At 40.5% G+C, this 21,009-nt stretch overlaps 1 protein-coding gene across 1 annotated transcript in view; it reads right to left on the bottom strand.

Moving 5' to 3' along the window:
• LOC126108921 (tRNA-dihydrouridine(47) synthase [NAD(P)(+)]-like) overlaps positions 1–21,009 on the bottom strand; it is a 196,752-nt gene that overhangs the window by 74,446 nt on the left and 101,297 nt on the right. Inside the window, exons 5-6 of the mRNA XM_049914289.1 lie at positions 15,509–15,663; positions 6,482–6,676 (exon numbers count right to left, since the gene is read on the bottom strand). Of these exons, the coding sequence (XP_049770246.1) occupies positions 6,482–6,676; positions 15,509–15,663 (350 nt within the window). The remainder of the gene's footprint in view (positions 1–6,481; positions 6,677–15,508; positions 15,664–21,009) is intronic.

Genomic DNA, 21,009 nt, shown 5'->3' with positions numbered 1-21,009 from the left:
TGCATCACAAATTTTTGCCTCAAGATTGTGCGATCAATAATGAGTATTACCTTGACGTTATGTGCCGTTTGCTAGAAGAAATATGCGAAAAACGTCTGGAATAGTGTAAAGACAACTCATGGCATTTCCAGCACGATAATGCGTCTTCTCATTCATCGTTCCTTGTGAGAGATTTATTGGCCAAAAACAATGCGACACTCGTGCCTCGGCCACTATATTCACTGGATATGGCCCCCTGTGACTTTTTCCCGTTTCCAAAACTTGAAGAGACCTATGAAAGGATGAAGATTTTCAGCGATTGAGGAAATGAAAACCGCATTGCTGTAAGTACTCGAGGTTGTACCAAGAAGTGCTTACGATAAGTGCTTTGAGGATTGGAAGAAGTGTTGCCACAAGTGTACTGTATCTGAGGGGGTAACTCTGAAGGAGACAACATGAATATTGATGAATAAGTAAATATTTTTTCATAAAAATATGAAGTCCCCTTACTTTCTGAACACACCTCATCAACCGGTATGTTACTCAGGTGGCATCCAATGCCTCATCCACATTCAACGTCACTGCCCTCTCCTGTCCAACCCACTGTACTGTTACTGCTTCTCCACTGAGATCACAGCACTCCCTGCATCCTTTTATACTTGTGGGTCCCCTTCTCGTGACATCTAGTGGTCAACTCTGTATTACATAGGGGTATCCGGATACATTTGATCAGATAGTTCAGATCAATAAATGAAATGAATACACTACTAAGTATGAATAGACATATTATAGAGGAAGGAACTTGCCGCCCCCCCCCCCCCCCCCCCCCTTCTTGCAGCAGTGTACCGAAGGTCTCTAGAAGAGCGTAGCATTCCAAAAGATAGGAAAAGGGCACAGGCCATCCCCGTTTTCAAGAAGGGACATCAAGCAGATGTGCAGAACTATATCTCTAACGTCGATAAGTTGTACAATTTTGGAACACGTATTATGTTCGAGTATAATGACTTTTCTGGAGACTGGAAATCTACTCTGTAGGAATCAGCACGGGTTTCGAAAAAGACGATCGTGTGAAACCCAGCTCGCGCTAATCGTCCACGAGATTCAGAGGGCCATAGACATGGGTTCCCAGGTAGATGCCTTGTTTCTCGACTTCCGCAAGGCGTTCGATACAGTTCCCCACAGTCGTTTAATGAACAAAGTAAGAGCATATGGACTATCAGACCAATTGTGTGATTGGATTGAAGAGTTCCTACATAACAGAACGCAGCATGTCATTCTCAATGGAGAGAAGTCTTCCGATGTAAGAGTGATTTCAGGTGTGCTGCAGGGGAGTGTCGTAGGACAGTTTCTATTCACAATATATATAAATGACCTTGTGGATAACATCGGAATTTCACTGAGGCTTTTTGTGGATGATGCTGTAGTATATTGAGAGATTTTAACAATGGAAAATTGTACTGAAATGCAGGAGGATCTGCAATGAATTGACACATGGTTTGACGCACGGTGCAGGAATGGCAATTGAATCTCAGTGTAGACAATTGTAATGTGCTGCAAACATATAGAAAGAAAGATCCTTTATCATTTAGCTACAGTATAGCAGGTCAGCAACTGGAAGCAGTTAATTCCATAAATTATCTGGGAGTAAGCATTAGGAGTGATTTAAAATGGAATGATCAAATAAAGTTGATCGTCGGTAAAGCAGTTGCCAGACTGAGATTCATTGGAAGAATCCTAAGCAAATGCAATCCGAAAACAAAGGAAGTAGGTTACAGTATGCTTGTTCGCCCACTGCTTGAATACTGCTCACCGATGTGGGATCCGTACCAGATAGGGTTGATAGAAGAGATAGAGAAGATCCAACGGAGAGCAGCACGCTTCGTTACAGGATCATTTAGTAATCGCGAAAGCATTACACGGATGAGAGATAAACTCCAGTGGAAAACTCTGCAGGAGAGACGCTCAGTAGCTCGGTACGGGCTTTTGTCAAAGTTTCGAGAACATACCTTCACCGAAGAGTCAAGCAGTATATTGCTCCCTCCTACGTATATCTCGCGAAGAGACCGTGAGGATAAAATCAGAGAGATTAGAGCCCACACAGGAGCATACCAACAATCCTTCTTTCCACAAACAGTATGAGACTGGAAAAGAAGGAAGAACTGATAGAGGAACTCAAAGTACCCTCTGCCACACACCGTCAAGTGGCTTGCGGAGTATGGTGGTAGATGTAGTTTACGGAAGTAACTTACACCAAGGAAAAAAAACTATAGAGCTGAATCAGGGATTTAGACAAGAATATATATATAAACACTATTATTATGTATATGGATGAAATAATCCAGGAATGGTAGTAAAAATCCATCTGATGGGAGGGAGGCAAAACCCTTACAAAAAGACAACGATGGGAACATTATTACTTGCAGATAACTAGATACTAATGTCAAAGTAACAACGATTTACAAATATCCATATACAAATGTGAAAACATTTTCAGAGAGTGAAAAAGGAAGATTTCGGCAAATTAAAAGAAACAAAATTGTTGCAAATTGTAAAATCTTGCAAAAATCTCCAATTGATAATAAAATAATACAACAGGTAAAAGACTCTATATATGCAGAGCATTTTGAAAGTCATCATGCACTGGACTACGGGCGAAAATTGTGTCAGAAGTTTAACACAAAGCTGGCAGAATGAAAGTTGGCAGAAAGTTTTCCTCACTGATATATGATTTTTTTTAAATTCATTCTACTGTTCTGTAATGTTTAACTGTTCAGTTCAATTGACAGAAGATAGTGAAGCCAGGTTTAGTGTTTAGAAGTTCAATTTGTTTAAAAATGACAGTGCTTTCAACTGTTTTGAAGGTTACAAATACACATATGGCAGAAGCCATTTGCTGAAAAATTCCTGGGAAAAGCTGAAACTAATCGTAATGTGATTTGTTGACTTAATTGAAAAATTTAGACAGATAGGGACGGTGTGAGATGCTGAATGAACTGGTAGACCATCTAAAGTACATAAACAGAAGTAGTTGACATAAACAGAAGTAGTTGTTTTTTTTTTTTTTTTTTTTTTTTTTTTTTTTCCGGAGTCTATGCAATACAGCCCAGAAAAATCATTGTGCAAGTTGGCACAAGAAACAGATACTGGGAGTGCAGCTGTGCATAAAGTGTTAGGCAAACACTGAAATTGCTCCCGTATAAAGCGACAGCTGTGCACAAACTGAAGGATGAGGATCATGATAAGTGAATCCGTTAATGTTATTGCAAATGATTTACATCTTTCATTGAGAGGAATACCATTCATATTCTGGATATCACCTTCTACACAGACGAGGCCTAGTTCAAACTCTCCGGTCACGTTAAAACACAAAATACATGATTATGATCAATGGAGAAGCCACAAGCTCTGCTTGAAAAGCCATTGCACAAACAAAACCTGCAAGTGTTGGTAGCAATATCCAGATGAAGCATCATTTGACCTTTACTTTTTGAAGAAACTGTAAACAGTAATGAAAGTTATTGTTTAACATGCACACACCAGTATATACCATTGGTGGCTCACACTAAATCCTTCCATCGGGCGAGGTGTACCACCAGTGGCTCATGCTAGACTCTACCAATTGTATATGAAGATAGTAACTGTTCTCAAAAGAACAGATACCATTGATCACCATGCAGCTTCTCTAGAATAAATGATAATTAATTGAAACCCTCAGCTGCCAACAGGTGTTGTTGACATACCTCGATGGGGACAGCTGAAAACGTGTGCCCCGACAGGGACTCGAACCTGGGATCTCCTGCTTACACGAATCACTGAGCCACCGAGGACACAGATGAATAGTGCGACTGCAGGGATTTATCCCTTCCACGCTTCCTGTGAGATCCACATTCTCAACTGTCCACAATTTACATATGTAATGTTTCTAACATTACATCCACCTATAAAGATAAGTCATCACCTGACTCAGCAAAAATCTGTCTTCGATGCCAAGCTATGACGATCTAACATCAAAATTATGGTAGAGTAAAAGTTGGGAACCATACTGAAAAAATGCTCCTATTATGAAGGTTTTGATACAGGTGGTGCACATTCATTGCATTATTGTCACTTTCATCACTACTTTGAGAACTAGATGCACTTTCAACTCTGTCTTGCAGTTTTTCACCATCTGAATCACTGAGAGAGAAATTATTTGCTTCAGTATTACTGTTGAAACACTATCAACAAGCTGTTGTAGATCCTCCCTACAGTCATCACTACAAACTATTCTTTTCACTGTGTCGGTCATTTAAAAATTGGCTACCATGTGGCAGACATATCCCTGTCTTCATTTTAGAAGACATTTGCAAGCTATGCGTGTCATAAGATTTAAATGCTACCGCCACTTTCTCATTTGGTGCGATCAGGTTAAGGCTGAGGCACGGGCATTTTCGTGAACTCGAGACATAACAGACGCAGTGTTAATCATAAATTGCTTCATTCAAAAAGAGTCACTTTTAATCATAGTATGGATATTGATTCCCTTATAATGAAACTTAGCTATAGCCCACATTGAGAGGACACATTTCACACAGGCACACAGTTACGTAGGTTATTACAGTGATATACCGTATTTACTCGAATCTAAGCCGCACCTGAAAAACGAGACTCGAAATCAAGGAAAAAAAAATTTCCCGAATCTAAACCGCACCTGAAATTTGAGACTCGAAATTCAAGGGGAGAGAAAAGTTTTAGGCCACACCTCCAAATCGAAACAAAGTTGGTTCATTGTAATATGAGACACAATTTAGGTCGAATGAATGATGATACAGTTACAATAGTTTGGTTCGGGTCGTAAGGTTCGTAGTTAAGCTTTACCAGGTAGCCACTGCTATGCGTCAGATGCTCCGTCCGTATTTATATGTACCCTTCCTTTTTCACCTGCTTCGTCTGGTTTGAATCGATTGATTATTTTTCTTTGATCTGACAAGTGCCGTTCTCTTTGTTATAGGTGTTTACGTCACTCTAAGCTGAAAATACATTATTGTACTGCGTCATGCATTGTTTGTCGCATTCTGATAATGTGTGTTTACGACCTGTCGCCGTTTGCGGCATGGCTTGCTTTTGTGCACGCTACCGCCGTTTACAATAAAAAAAAAGAGAGGAATTGTCTCATTAATGAAACAGTGGCAAGAGACTGCTATTTGTTGTTACTTACACTGCTGCTTTCTTTGATAATGATCAACAAGAACCAAATAATAGACTGCGTATGATAGAAGATGTTCTGAATGAGAGTTTAGCTAAAATTTTTCTCCGTTTGAAAATCTTTGAAGACGCCTCTTTTGTACATTACATTCTGCACAGAAATTAGAGTCATCTTAGATTTAAAAATTTAGTTAATTGCCATGCTTCATTTCTGACTGTATCACTATTAGACATAAGAATAATACAAATACAACGGCCCAAGCGGGTTGCATCATGCAGCCTCGCAGGCACTCAGCGCCAACGCGGCACTATGCTTTCGATTTTTTTCAAATTGTTGCATCCTTGAGCCCCCGTTCACCAGATGTACGTCTAGAGATTGGCAGCTGATGCTACAGATCATACTTTATTAATAATTATAGTACAAGGTTACATCACCAGTTAAAGTTACATTCTCGGCAAGTACACCAAATCCTTTAATCCATGCATGTATTTTTTCATCATTACTAACTTTACATATGTATATTCTTCCGTGTTTGCTGTTGTCTCACACTAGTTTCGTAGGATTTAAATGAGATAGCAGCAAACACGAAAGAATACATGGCAAAATGTTTATATTCGTATTATTCTTATGGTGAAGAGAATACTGCGTGTGATTCACAATTCATAAAAGTTCTTATTAGCAACGATCTCTTCTCACAGGTAGGAAAAAATTCAGAACGTAGAGTTGGCCATATTGACAAACATCCCAAACAGTCTTGCCAGTCGGATTTTCGTAGTACATTGGAATGCTGCTACATTTGAAGATGAACAATACGGAATTTGTATCTACTTCGTTGGATAATGTATGAAAATGCAGTGGTCGAAACTCGGGGGCGGTGAAAAAAAGCTCATCTTCCACTTTTTTTTTTTAAATTTATTTACTGACGCAGAGGTTTTGGCGCCAGTATTTATCTTTGTGCCTGCAAAGCATGCACTACATATATTCGTCAGCTGAAGTTAGTTGTGGCGGCAACTACCAACATTTTTCAAAATTTCTGCTTACTTTGCACTCGATTCTAAGCCGCAGGCGGTTTTCTGGATTACAAAAACCAGAAAAAAAGTGCGGCTTGGATTCGAGTAAATACAGTATCTATTTGGGAAGTAAGTTTCCCAGTAATACTGTCTGCAAACAGTCCAATGGCAAATCAACACAACAGCAAACAACTGACCCAATTAACAGTTTATAATATCATCAAACAGCTGGGAAATTTAGAATCATTAGATTTATTTTTCTAGCTACAAGAGTGAAACGAGAACGCGAGCTCCCCTGCCGACTCACCTGCACGCCGAAGATGTCCTCGGAGCGGTGGCGCTTGGTGAGCGCCCACTCCTGCACGGCCCCCTGCAGCAGGCTCGAAGCCATCGCCATCTCGCCACACGTCACGTCCGCACCCATCTCCTTACACACCCTGCGGAACGGCAGGTTCCCCACCGTCGTCAGTGGTGACAGGTACAGCTTGTCATGCCAGTCAATCTGTGGCCACAACGGGCGGAGAAATTTAATAATTCTATAAAATTATAGAGAGAGAGAGAGAGAGAGAGAGAGAGAGAGAGAGAGAGAGAGAGAGAGACTGACCAGTATAGCAAGCTATACGGCTTGCAGATGAACTGTTCTCAGAACAATTTATGCTCCGGGCAGCCACAGCTGTCAAAATCCTTATCAATGAAAAATCACAACTGCTGTCAAATTATCATTTATTGAAATGGCTGGTTTCACAGCTTCTAACTGCATCATCAGGTTTACATCTGATGAGGGAACATCACAAGTGTCATAACCCGATTTTCAGATACCTCATTCAGTGGAAGAGGGGTCAAAATAAGTGAACACACGTCTCTGGTTGCCTGTAGTTACTCAACCATTTCTGAGAAAATGACGGTCAAAATTTTCGAAAGACCGGTGTCTTTTTAAAGAGCAATGAGCCCGACAGAAGTTGGAGTTCAGTGGGTGGCGTTGTGATTTCACCTTTTTGGACCCTGTGTTTGGAAGCCAATTATTGTTTTTATTTGATTTTACTGCTTTCATCTCCACATGTTCATAGAAGGTTAGTACAAGAATGTTTCTTATCAAGTTACGGCATACAGGGGCATAATAAAAATCGTAAAATTACAACTGGGTTTCATAATAAATGGCATAACATTTATTATACATGTGTGTGTATGGTGTTTTCAGAATGTTGCAGCATTACATTCCTGCAAACAAGAAGAAAACGAAGTCTTCCATCTTCGCATTGGAGACGACGTCAAGCAAAATGAGAGGTAACAAAGAATACTACCAAACTTCATAAATTAATTCATATTTAATCCAACCAGAACAGTACACATTAAGTATATTTTCATTTAGGATACAAATTTTTGGCTGTGATGGCATAGACGAGTGTTTACACAGCGATGCCTGTTTACTGGAATTTAGGCAGCTGAGTGATGCAGATTGTGGTGGCACATGTCACTATTCAATGTAGCAACATATCCCACTTTCTTTGTACCAATGAAAGACGGTCATGTAGAAACCTAAGTTTACACTAATAGTGGTATAGGAAAGACTGTATGCCTAGCACCGATTACTGTATTTAACACGGAATGAACGAGAACTTCTGAAAGCCATTATAGACACAGTCATCTTCAAAAGCAGTGCATATTTCTGTAAATGACTATGAAATTAAATTAAAGCTTTTTTTAATACAACACAATGAGCTGAAGGAATGTTGCTATTAGTCATATTGTGATCATCATTAAGGCAGTGACACAGCATACTTTTCCACACTTCCAAACACTGCAAACTTGTAATACAGCTGGCTGCGACCCAATATTCTGACAATGAAAATCTTGCTTACTCTGCTAACGCTATGTTCCACGAGCAATAACTTTGCATATAATCTGCATTTTCTGCTTTGTTCCAAGGCTGACTCAGCAGGAATACAAAGCACTTTCTGCAAAAATCTGTATGAGAATCAATGTTAAAGATCATAATACTGTCAAAGAAACCTTAAAGTGCAGAACATGTTGTAAGAAAGAATCATTAATGATGGGAAAGCATTGTATTGAGAAAACAGGCCTTCTGTTGGGACTGACAAAAATGACTGTACAAAGCAGGAAAACATAAACTGCAGGAACATAAAAATAGAGTTTTACTGTATGCTGAGTGTGTTGTGGGGACTGTTAAATACAGAAGGATTTTGAAAAAAAAAAAAAGTGGTTACATGATTTTGTAGCTAGAGGACAGCAAACATAATTTTCCATCATCACAGCAATTTCCTACAGAGCTACAAGTGGCACTGTGTAGCTGCAAAGAGCGACACGAGTGCAGAAAAAGAAGACTTAAGGGTAAAGGTAATTACAAACATACAGCTGACAGATCACATTTACGGAATTGGTACCCTGGTTAAGTACTCTCCAGCCAGCAAATACTAGCAGTAAAATTTCAAGATACGGTGAACATTGTGTTTGGCGGAGGAAGAGAGTAGACAATGGGCAATCACGGAACCCATATTGTGCACACAGTCAGTGAAATGTGTTAATCTATTATCAAAGTATGTGGGACAAAATCTGTTCAACTACATTGATGTTTCGACTCTTCAAAATATGCGAACCACGATCAGAAAAATGTGAATGAAAAACAGAAATAGAAAAAACTAGACGATTGCGCACTGAAAGTGGAGTGATATGAAATAGTGTGTGTTTGAGTACAATTGTGGAAAGAAGCTGTCTGTTGCTGGCGAGTAACACGTAACTAATGTGTGGGCTTTCAAATGTGCCACAGATACTGATAAGCCAAGACACTGTGACAACTGCCCATCGCGACATCAGAAGCCACCTGGTAGCATTGCTGGTAACGAAAAAGTATGTAAGTGGAACAGGCACAGACTGGGGTTCACCCTAGCGAAGATATGGGCTGCAAATGGGGGAATCCACTAAGATCAGCGACTTTGACAAAGGACAGATTATTATTATGCAGAGTATGTGAACTAGTATCTCAAATGTGGTGAAGGTGGTTGAACGTTCACGTGCTCTGTCATGAGTGTCTACGGGCAGAGGTAAAAGAACAGTGAAACTACAACTACGCACTAAATGGTTGGATGTCCATGACTCTTCACACAATCTGATCTGTAAAGTAGGATACATGGTGATCTGTGGCATCCCACTTAATAAAACCATTTGAGTTTACCTAAATTACAACATCAACAAATTTGCCACAAAATTCTACTTTCACATTTTCAAATGCATCAGTTCTATTTATAAGCCACACTACCATGACTGGTGTGGTAGTTAGCACCAAAGCGAAAGGCAAAGGCACAGAGTGTATTTACGCAAGTATTGGCATAGTAACCATATGATATTTGTGGAACACTCACATCTTAGGCTACAGATCTTTACTGGATGTCAAAGCTAAAATTCCATCCAACCACAGAATTAGATAAGTGCCAACAAGCACCGTCTTTCATTCGATGCAAGGAAGATGTAGTTTCAGTCATTAGTTCTCTCATGGTGCTGTCTGCCTCACAAAAGACGTACTGTCTGGATTAGTTCTCGATGCCATCAAACTATTGATTTGATTTGTTTTCAAGAATTATAAAAAAAATAATACAAAACTGTGTCACTAATAGGTGAGTGTTATTCCGTATGTCTCATGTTTTCGAAGTACATATTATGTACTTTCTTTAAAGTTTTTGCTGCAACTGACAGTTTATTAACTTGTTCAGCAAGTTTTGCCTTGCCTCATTCATGATACAAATTTTTGTAATATTCTGCAATAAAAGTATATTGCTTCGTCTAGTAGTCTAGTTAGTAGTAGTTTGTTCTGTAACGTATGCCACAATGTATTATGTTACAACAGTATGGCTTATGCCCAAGTTATTGGTTGTTCAGTTTATGTTTCAATATAGTATAGTATAGTATAGTATAGTATCAACACTGAGGGTTGCCACAAGTTTCCAAGTGAAATTCCCTGATATTACCCTGATTTCCAGACAAGATATAGCATTTTTCCCTGACAAATTTTGAGATCTCAAGGGTAAGATATAAGTTGACAAAAAATGTAAAGATTTCTGTATTTCTGAACGTGTGAGCAAAAATCTTAAGTACTAACATCAACATCTTTTGTAATGAACAGTTTCTGGACAAAGCAAGCAAGCCAAATTGTATATATGTTTCATTAAGATCACTGATTTTCTTTTATTTCAATAAAACAAAACACATTTGGTGGCAAAATACAACGTATTTCATTAGAGTTACAAGACAGATTTAAAATACCTTCAGAAATAACCTCAGAAAAAAGTAGGCCCCTTTAAAGAAGTGTATACGGCGTGAAAGAGTTGTGTAAACCAACACTATAGGTGACCGCCAATAAAAAAGTAATGTTCACTACTGTCGGTTATTACCAACTTTGTTATGTCTATTATTTTACAGGTACTGTGTGACTTTTCTTTCAAGAAATACACGAGTACCTAGCAAACCTACTGCCAGCGACTGCCACAAATTTCTTCTTCTTATCATACATACTTTCTAATGTATAAACTACTTTCAAAGTGCCAAAATGTACAGAATAAATAAACTATCTATAAAACGCCGCACTGTACAATGTACTTGCAGTGAGACAGCCGCAATTCCTGAAAAGCATCACTTGTGGCGAGGAGCACCATAATCCCGGGTCCACGGATAAAGCACGGAAATCTGCCGCATTACACCACACACAAACAGACCCGGCCTGCAGGCAGATCGACGAGACTAGATCCGACAGTTGGGGCCCGCAGATTAGTGGGAAGCTACGGCCTTCAGATCGGCAGACCCAATCTGTTAGTGATAACAACAGAAATGGCCTGTGGTTTTGGCCCATCATGAAAGTCCACACGTGTGACCAGCTATTCACATGTCTCAGACACTATGGTGATGAAATGAGACCACAGTGATCAATCCGTGCAACAGATAGCTTGTGCAAATACTCTGAGAATCAATACTAATGAGGACAGGAAGCAACTCACCACAAAGATGATTGCCAAGCCACAGACAGGCACATAGAAAAGAAAAAAAAAATTGTTCAAATGTGTGTGGAATCGTATGGGACTTAACTGCTAAGGGCATCAGTCCCTAAGCTTACACACTACTTAACCTAAGCTATCCTAAGGACAAACACACACACCCACGCCCGAGGGAGGACTCGAACCTCCGACGGGACCTGCCGCACAGTCCACGACTGCAGCGCCTTAGACCGTTCAGCTAATCCCGTGCGGCACATAGAAAAGACAATCACTTTCTCACAACTAAATTTTTGCCATAGCCTTTGTCAGAATACGAGAGCACATATACATTCACAAAATCACAAAACACATACACGTGACCACTGTCTCCATCCACTGTGTCAACAGTCTCTGAGAATCAGATGATGTGTCTCCCTGCCTCTCGTTGGCAGCTGCTGGGCTAGCAGCAAGAAGTGGCGGCAGCACAGGACTGCAAGCTGAGGAGAGTGGTAAGAAGGGGAGAAGCAGTAGGAATGAAAGAGCAGGGAAGCAGGGCACATACTCAGTTGCACCCAGCCACCGACGATGTGCGACATCTCAGTAGGTAAGCCATTTCATCTACTGAGACAAAATTGAGGTTTTTTCCAATTTTTTTTTTTTAAATTTCCCTGATTTTTCTGTAGCAACCCTGATGCTCTAATGCAACCGGGAAAATTACACGACCCAGTACAGGAGCTAGATTGACAAAAACCTTCAGATTTTAGCCCTTCAGGAAACACGATTCACAGATGAAGCCACAATAGATTATGAAAATTATTGCATCTTTAAGTGTAAAACAGAAAAACGTATTGCTAAAGGTGCTCTGCTTCTGGGAATGGCTTCTGTCATACACAAAAATATATTAGAGTCCGTACGAGATATGTGGCCCACAAGCAACCGCCTTATCACAAAGCGCATGCAGTGCACTAACAAGAAATATACCTCCATTAATTTTCATGCCCCCACCATCATTGCTAACAGAAACAATTGACAGACTGTGGAGAAATTCTGGACTGATCTTGAGAAAGTAATGACTGATTGAATTAGCACATATCAATATTTTGGTAAACTTACTGACTGTGGAAATTTGTGCTGAAGTAATAAAAAGGGTGAAAAGCAAGCACAATATTTTTATTTATAAGGACTGGAGAGAAAATTTGGTATTACTATTGCATCTTTTTTAAGCACGAATACAGGGGAGAGTAAGTCTCAAAGTCTCCTCTCACGCTACGCCACTGGAAACCACACAAAATTCAGCTACTGCAAGCTCTTCGTGAAGGTGAAGTTCAGCCTAGCACTTTCTCACACATATTCTCTTTGCATTAGTACGAGGGTAATCCCAAAAGTAGGTTTCCTATTTTCCTATTGTTTATTTCTAGAATGGTTTACATCAGTTTACAGCTTGAACATTTAGCTACTTTTTGACATAATCACCATTTCTGTCTATGCATTTTTGTAGCTGCTGTGGCAGTTTTTGTATGCCCATGTCATACCAGCTCACCGCCATGCTGTTCAGAAAGTTATGAACCTCATCATCGGAGCTGAATCGCTGGGACCACAATTAACGCGGAGAAGAGGAATTTTGAGCAAGGGCATACACATTCTCCACGACAACGCTCGCCCACACATCACTCGGCAAACTGTTGTTCTCCTGCAACTGTTCCAGTGGAACATAATCACCTACCCACACTATAGTCCTGATTTGGCACCCAGTATCACCTCTTCCCCAGGTTAAAAGAATATCTGCCCAGAAAGCGATCCAGCTCCAGCGACGAGGTGAAAGTAGTGGTTCGTAACTTTCTGAACAGCACGGCAGTGAGCTGGTATGACATGGGCATACAAAAACTGCCACAGCGTCTACAAGAATGCATCGACAGAAATGGTGATTATGTCGAAAATAGCTAAATGTTTAAGCTGTAAACTGATATAAACCATTGTAGAAATAAACGGGTCTATGTACCTATAAAAAAATAGGAGACCTTACTTTTGGGATTACCCGCGTAGTAGAAAATAGCTATTTGAAAAAAGGCATTTGCATCACTTCACAGTATAAAATATTCCGACTTTACCTTTTTTTTTTTAATTACTTTCTAATAGTACACAGAAAATCTGTTTAGCAACAAGAATGGGGTAACTCCATCAGTGAGGGATATATCGTAATTCATAACATAATTCAAGTTCCAAATTCTGTAGAAAGAGAACCACTGATCAGAATGATGTTAAGTCCGAACAGCATATTATTGATTCAGGGAGAAATGTCACAGGGAAGAAATGAAAATTTCACCAATGGCACTGTTAAAGTCTTAACGTAAATGTGGTCAGTTACAAATGACGAATGAATTGCAATACTACAGCTACGGTTTGAGCTGCACATTACACCTTCCATTCTGTTCAATGTGCACGAGTTCGGCAGTTAACAGTTGTGGCACGGTTAGTTAGGTAAGCTCATCCACCAAATCTGTTTTTAAATGTCCTGGGGCCAAATACTGCATGAAAAGCAAAATGAGACAGGTTTTTAAAGCACTGCACAACGCACGCCTTCAGTTCAGCTACGTTCAAAATCGGAGCACTGAACCCAACATCAGACAACACGAATTAAGATAGGTCACTTGGACTGACAGGCTGCACGGAAATGATGGCTGATAATTAAAGCATTTCCGAAATGTCCCTGCAGCAGTTGCTTCATTGGCTACACAGTGTGCACAGAGGAGCACCACCTCGCATTAAAATAAGCCTACTCACACACCCGTGCTGTCGAAGGGTCGGTATGACATTCGTGAGCAAAAGACTCGCATAGTGTTTACCAATGATGGTACGGGTCACAGGACCCACAGCATTCGTCTCCTCTAAAAAGAAAAATAAGGCCCTACAATAGACAATGCCGTCACCCCACCCCACACAGTCACCTTTGCCGAACGAAGTGGTACCTGTTGATGTGTGTGCAGATTTTGTGTTGCCCATATTTTGCAGTTCTGCATACTGGCACATCACAGGAGATGGAAATGGGCCTCTTCTGTCCACAGAATGTTTCACGGCCATTATTTGTACACTTTCACGCCAGCAAGACATTCCAAAGTGAATATTTGTCTCTGGCAGACCAACAGGAAGCAACTCCTGAACAGGGGTGTTTATGTACGAATAGCAATGCAGGGTGTTTCATAAGATTTTACGGACCATGCTCGCAGGCATCTCCAAGTTTGTGCAACTCCCCACGCACCAACTCCTTGCGCACCACCGCTCCACCCCTCCTGCAATGCTGTGGTCACATCTTTGACAGACGTCGGACCGACATCTATCCTCCCTCTGCCACATTTCACTTCAAAAGCACAAATTTTCAAATTCTGTAATCTTTTTCTCCACACCATTAGCAGTCATCGGTCCAGTGCCTTGTTGTTTCATACCCATGAGTGCCTGGAACTTCTGCATGGCTACTGGTGCACAGTCACCATTCTTGTAAAAGAGCTTTACAAGCAGTCACATTGGGCATTTTGGACACAAACTGACGAACAGCCGTGTACCACGTGTCTGTTGGTGTGCATATTCTGATGCTTACAGTGCCATCTATTGGCCAAATTTTCATTTTTTTTTTTTGTGTGTGAAATTTCCACTGCATTGATAATATGCTGTTCAAATTTCATGTCATTCTGAGCAGCGGTTGTCTTTCTATAGAGCTTTGAAACTGGAACTTTAATCACACACACATTGTATTTCTGAGCGAAAATACTACTGTAACACGTATGAACGACCAAGGAACTTGATTAAGAAGAAAATTTCCACACAACTTAGAATTCTGATTCTTGAGAAAGTTTCTGTTTGGCAAAAACTTGTAAAACTTGAGCAACCTCCATTATGTCACAAACAATTCAATTTGCAAAAAACAGCATAACAAATTTACTGAAAGGAAAATGCACAAAAACTTGAATTACATGTGCAGCAAACGAAGAAACTACTACTTAATCTCTAATGTTCATTTTTACACTAGAAGACTTTGCTGTCCATCAGCGACTTTCTCGTTTACCGCATTTAGTACTTTAACTTTTTTTTTAAGCACTATGGGACTTAACATCTGAGGTCATCAGTCCCCTAGAACTTAGAACTACTTAAACCTAACTAACCTAAGGACATCACACACACCCATGCCCGAGGCAGGATTCGAACCTGCGACCGTAGCAGTCGCGCGGTTCCAGACTGAAGCGCCTAGAACTGCACGGCCACACTGGCCGGCAGTACTGTAACTCTTCTGAATTGTCACATTTCACAGAAGTCTGCAGACAAGCAGACACAGTGCTGGTTAAGTAAATTCTGAAAATACTCACCTTTTTCTTCTCCACTTGTCGAGACTTTATCACGTCTTCATCTGTGACAGCACCCACAGTCTTCACAGACCCTTCTGAGTTGGCAGGCTCATCTTTAGCGGTCTCATCTGGGATGGGAGCTTTCGGTTCTTCCGATTTCCCATTTTCTCGTACTTCTGCAATAAGTAAGAAACTGCTACAGACAGCTAGGTTTAATGTTAAACTGAGGGGACAAAGGTATTTTTTGCTTGAAAGGGGAAAAAATATATAAATATGACAATATTACCAGTTGGGTTGTTTGGGGGGAAGAGACCAAACTGCGAGGTCATCGGTCTCATCGGATTAGGGAAGGACGGGGAAGGAAGTCGGCCGTGCCCTTTCAAAGGAACCATCCCGGCATTTGCCTAAAGCGATTTACGGAAATCACGGAAACCTAAATCAGGATGGCCGGACGTGGGATTGAACCGTCGTCCTCCCGAACGCGAGTCCAGTGTGCTAACCACTGCGCCACCTCGCTTGGTGTGACAATATTATGAGAAGGATAGTTGCTACTCACCACATAGACGAAATGCTGAGTGACAGACATGCACAACAAAAAGACTGTCAGAAAGTCATCTTTTGGCCTTTGTCGGAGATTGACAACATGCACTCATGCAAATGCAACACACACACACACACACACACACACACACACACACACACACACACACACACACACACACACACACACACACACACACGGCTGCAATCTCTGACGAGGGAAGCTATATGAGAGAGAGAGAGAGAGAGAGAGAGAGAGAGAGAGAGAGAGAGAGAGAGAGAATACTGTATTTTTTATCTATTCGAATTTTATTACTGGACAGTAATTTGATTTCCTGGTAAAATTTACTCTTTTAGATACATACTGCACACAGAAGTAGTATTCAAATAACAACAATGTGCAAAAAGATAGATTGCTACTTACTGTAAAGATTACATGTTAAGTTGCAGATGGGCACAATTAAATGACACACAAATTTTAGCCACAGCCTTCATCAGAAAAAGAAAGAGAAACACATACCACTCATTCAAAAACACATACACACACACACACACAAACACACACACACACACACACACACACACACACAATCACATATACATGACCGTCAACTCGGACAGCTTCGACATGAATTTAGTATTCAAATAACTTTTCTATCTACATAATTATTCGAATAAACACAGACACTAATACAAAAAAAATATTTGACATGAAATTATTCACTGACCTCTCTGCAATACAAATAATTGTTTTGTATTTATTACTCATAGCTTAAATGAGTAACGTAGAATAGCACCGCATTTTCGTTTCTTACCTCTTGAACATAACTCTCTTGTGCACATCAAGAGTTTGGTTCTGCTCTCTATGCAGTTTCTGTATGACAAATAATTTATTTTTGCATAAGCTAGGACTTTCCCTCTGTGATAGGGACGCGAAAAACCGTCCAATTAAAATCGATACCGTTATTGTAGTCCTGAATAACTAATATTTTTCTGTATTTGTTTGGGCTTGGATTTAACAGGTATTTTTCATTTTTTACTAATAACTGAGTGAAAGAACCAAAATATCAACTATCCACTGCAGCAATGCTAAAAGTTTCACTTTTAAATGCCCTTTTTTTTTTAAAAAAGAAATGAGTAATTTTTGTAAGTAAAATTTGAATTGGTTTGAAATACTGCTTTACTGTAGAAACCGGGGAAAATGATCAGTGCTGTTTTAATAACACTGACAACAGAAATGAACAACAAACACATGGCATAAGAATTGGTACAGCACTGATGAGACAATAATGTCTCTGCTGCGATCTGTCACAGTTTAAGGCATGTGCGTAGGTGCGATGAGCAAGACTTTCCCCCACTAGGTCTGTACGGTAGTTTTTCGCTGTCATCACCAGACATCTGTTTTATTGCAAAATGGTACGAACTGTAGTCTGGAAATATTTTTACAAAGTAATGAAGTACAAAACTAAATTTGGTTCCAAAAATTAAAGTTCTGTCTATCATTTCCATAAAATAATAAGAGAGGAAGAAAATTACGATAAAAGTAATAAATTAAAATCTTAACCATAATTCATTCAAAGTATAAAATAAAAACAGGAAGTAGCTTATCTGCTACCCATGTCTATATAATACGCCTTTTTTTTATCTGCTTGTTTCCCTTGAAAATGGACAGATTAACATGGGAGACAGAGTTCTTCAATCTTAGTTTTCACCCTTTAGCACCGACTGTTCGTAATGAAAACACAGTGGTATGATCCATGATTTCAACATGATTTTTGAACAGAGTTTCAAAAACTCAGAATCAATAGGACAATGCTAGTGATTTTTTTGTAGTATTCAGCCACTTATCACTTCCTGAGAAAAGCAGCAAACTGTGGATAGACTGTTTTCTTTTATTTTGCTATTCAGTTTCATATTTTGATTCTATGTATCTTGGAACTGAGAGAGTCATAATTTTTCAATCTCTGACTTAGATGTTGATTGCTGGAAATAAAGGAATGAAAAATCAAAAACTGTTTATTTCAGAAACCAGTTAGTTTGAGCAGTTTTAACAGTCAGGCTGAACTGGCATTGAAATACACTGATATAACTGAAAACCACCTGTTTCAGCGTAACTGCCTTCCCTACTCAGTGGATTAGACGGTAAATTGCAGACTACAAAAAGAAGGGTCCCGTGTTCAATACCCTGTTGGCCATTGCATCTTTTTTCTGTTATGTCTAACAACATGGAAATGTCAAGTTGCATAGACTTTTGCAGTCCATGTTAACATATTAAGTCCCTCTTTATTTGGCTGGATAAGTCAGGTTGTTTCTCAGAGGAAAGTGAAGGCATACCACACATACAGATAAGTGCCTTGTAAAGCACTCTGAAGCAGCATTATAAATGTACAGTAGAACCTTAATAATACAGCCCCAGACGGCGCCAGTCCCCGCTTAGTCCAAATATCCCGCTTCCGGTGATAGTTTACGTATACGGGTCACAGCTGCAGTCAGCACCAGACTTCTCGACGGCTCACCATCTGCGATACGGATCAGTAGGCAGATGAACACTGCTAGGTGTGACCATTTTTAGTACGAAGTAGCTCGTTTCTAACTCGATCGAGCAGAGTAGAGCAAGTAGAGAGATGCTCCACAGCTCTCCATTGATACACATCTAGACAGTGACAAGTCAGGTGACTATCTTTTCCTGTCTTTTACTCATAGTATATTCATTAAATTTTGTGCCTGTTTCCATTTACGATATATAAGCTTGTATTCTGTAAGCGTAAATTCGGGCAGTCTGTAGCGTAGTTTTCATTTCTTCTAAACAACTAGCTACATAGCTCACTGAGGCATCGGCACCCATTGGTGACACATCAGGAGGAAACAAGTTGTGCATCTAGGATCATGTCTGCTATTATAGTTTACTTCTTCAGTTAGTTTTGCTACGATGGGTAGGATGTGTGCATGCTGTGTGTGGATGCAGGAGCAGATGGCCACAGTTCACAGACAGCTGACTGTGCTTTTGACTTCGGTCACTCACCTTCAGGCTGCTGCCTCGGGGTGTAGTGGAGGCGAAGAATCTCACGTGTCGCACGGGCGTCCTCAAGTGTCACTTGTTTTGCCCACAGGCTCCGTTACCGAGGCACCTCCTAGAGTACTTGACGCAGTGGATCTGCCCTCACAACACAGGGGAGGGCAAGTGGTAACACATTAATGTTGCTCGAGGCACAGGGCCAATGTGGGGACTGGTCGTCTGGACTTGTCCATTCACCCTTTGAGTGGACAGGTGCCCACTCCTTCAGCACGATCTGAAGAGGCACACATATGCAGCGATTTGCTACTTATAAGCAGCTCCAATGCTAGGCAGGTTATGGAGCCCTGCAGGAAGAAGCATTTTGGACTGAAAAAAAGGTCAATGTGCACTCGGCATGTCTGCCGGGGGGCCTCATCTGAGATGTGCCGGCAGCTTTGTCTGCAGGTATCGAGCTTGCGGGGTGCAGTCATCTGTCAGACGTGGCTCGTGTCGGCACCGACGACACTTGCTGTGTGGCTTCTGAAGCCGTCCTCAGTTTGTACGTATGGCTGGCAGAAGTGGTAAGCCTACTGGCCTCACACACAGCGTGTAAGCAGAGCTATCAATTTGCAGCAGTGTTTCCAAAGTCGATCAGAGACCTTTGATTTGGAGCCAAGTGAAGGGTCTCCACCAAAGGATTCGTCGACTCTGTGACGGTCTTCTTGGCCCCATTTCCTGATCTGTACTCATACAGTGGAGTACTTCTAGAGTTCACGTGAGACTTTTGTAGGCTAGGTGGTAATTGAGATACTCTGATGAACACTCACCAGCTGATACGTAGCACTAGAAGTTAGACCACGTTCAGAGTAAAGACACTTTGACTGTCAAAATTTTATCAGTAAACTGTCAAAGTATTTGGAACAGAGTTCCCGAAGTCACTACCCTCCAGGAAAGTTCTCATGGTCAAACTATTTTCAGGACCAAGAGCTGGCTGAAACAGGAAGTGGAAAGCTATGAGATATTTAGCGAGCCATTGAATGTATACTGGAAAGACAGGTTAGAGGTCATACGGGTGGGAGTATTCATTGCAGTTGAGAAAAACATTGTCTCTACTGAGGTCGAAGCTGACTGTGACAGTGAAGTTATCTGGTCACGTGAAACAGGTCCAGGTGAAACCGAGCTAATTGTTGGATGTTTTTACCAGCCACCTGATTCTGCTCTGACAGTTCTAGAGTCATCCAAGGATTGTGGGTGATCAGCAGTGCTTAAATATGTACCGAGCATAGACTGGTATGTCTGTGGATTCATAGTAGGGGGTACAGACAGTCACGCGAAGCACTTTTGAACACGCATTCTGAAAGCTACCTCGAGCAGCTAGTTCGGCAGCCCACGTGCAATAGATGTATCTTAGACCTTGTAGCTACAAATAGGTCGGACCTTATCAGCACCGTCAGTATAGAAACAGGGATTAGTGATCATGATGTCATTGCAGCAACTATGGTTATGAAAATTTTTAAATCAGCTAAGAAAGCTAGGACAGTGTTTATGCTAGAAAGACCAATTAAGCAGTTGTTATCATCTCACTTAGACAGTGAACTGACATCACTTAGTTCCAGTAAGATGAATGCAGAGGAATTATGGGCAAAGTTTAAGCAGATTGTAAATCACAGTCTGGAGAATTATGTGCGTAGTAAGTGCATTAAGGATAGAAAAGACCCACCATGACTTTATAACGAGATTCAGAAAATGATGAAGAAGCAGAGGCTGTAGCACTTGTAGGGAAGTAGCCTACTCACGCCACATAGAATTCATATGCTTTCCATTGTGTGCCAGCCTAGTCCGCTGAAACTAGCTATGACATCATGAACTTTGCTCAATACCTTAAAAGTAAAGTAAATAATCTGAAAAGTTAATAGCATGTCAAGAGTGATGCTAAAATGACAATGTGTTAAGTTTCAGTTTAGTAACTTTAACAGTTTTCAAAATT

The sequence above is a fragment of the Schistocerca cancellata genome, chromosome 11 (genome assembly GCF_023864275.1).
Source record: "Schistocerca cancellata isolate TAMUIC-IGC-003103 chromosome 11, iqSchCanc2.1, whole genome shotgun sequence".
NCBI classification, from domain to species: Eukaryota; Metazoa; Arthropoda; class Insecta; order Orthoptera; family Acrididae; genus Schistocerca; species Schistocerca cancellata.
The sequence above is the reverse complement of the archived record's forward strand: the minus strand, read 5'-3'. Positions and strand labels throughout refer to the sequence as shown.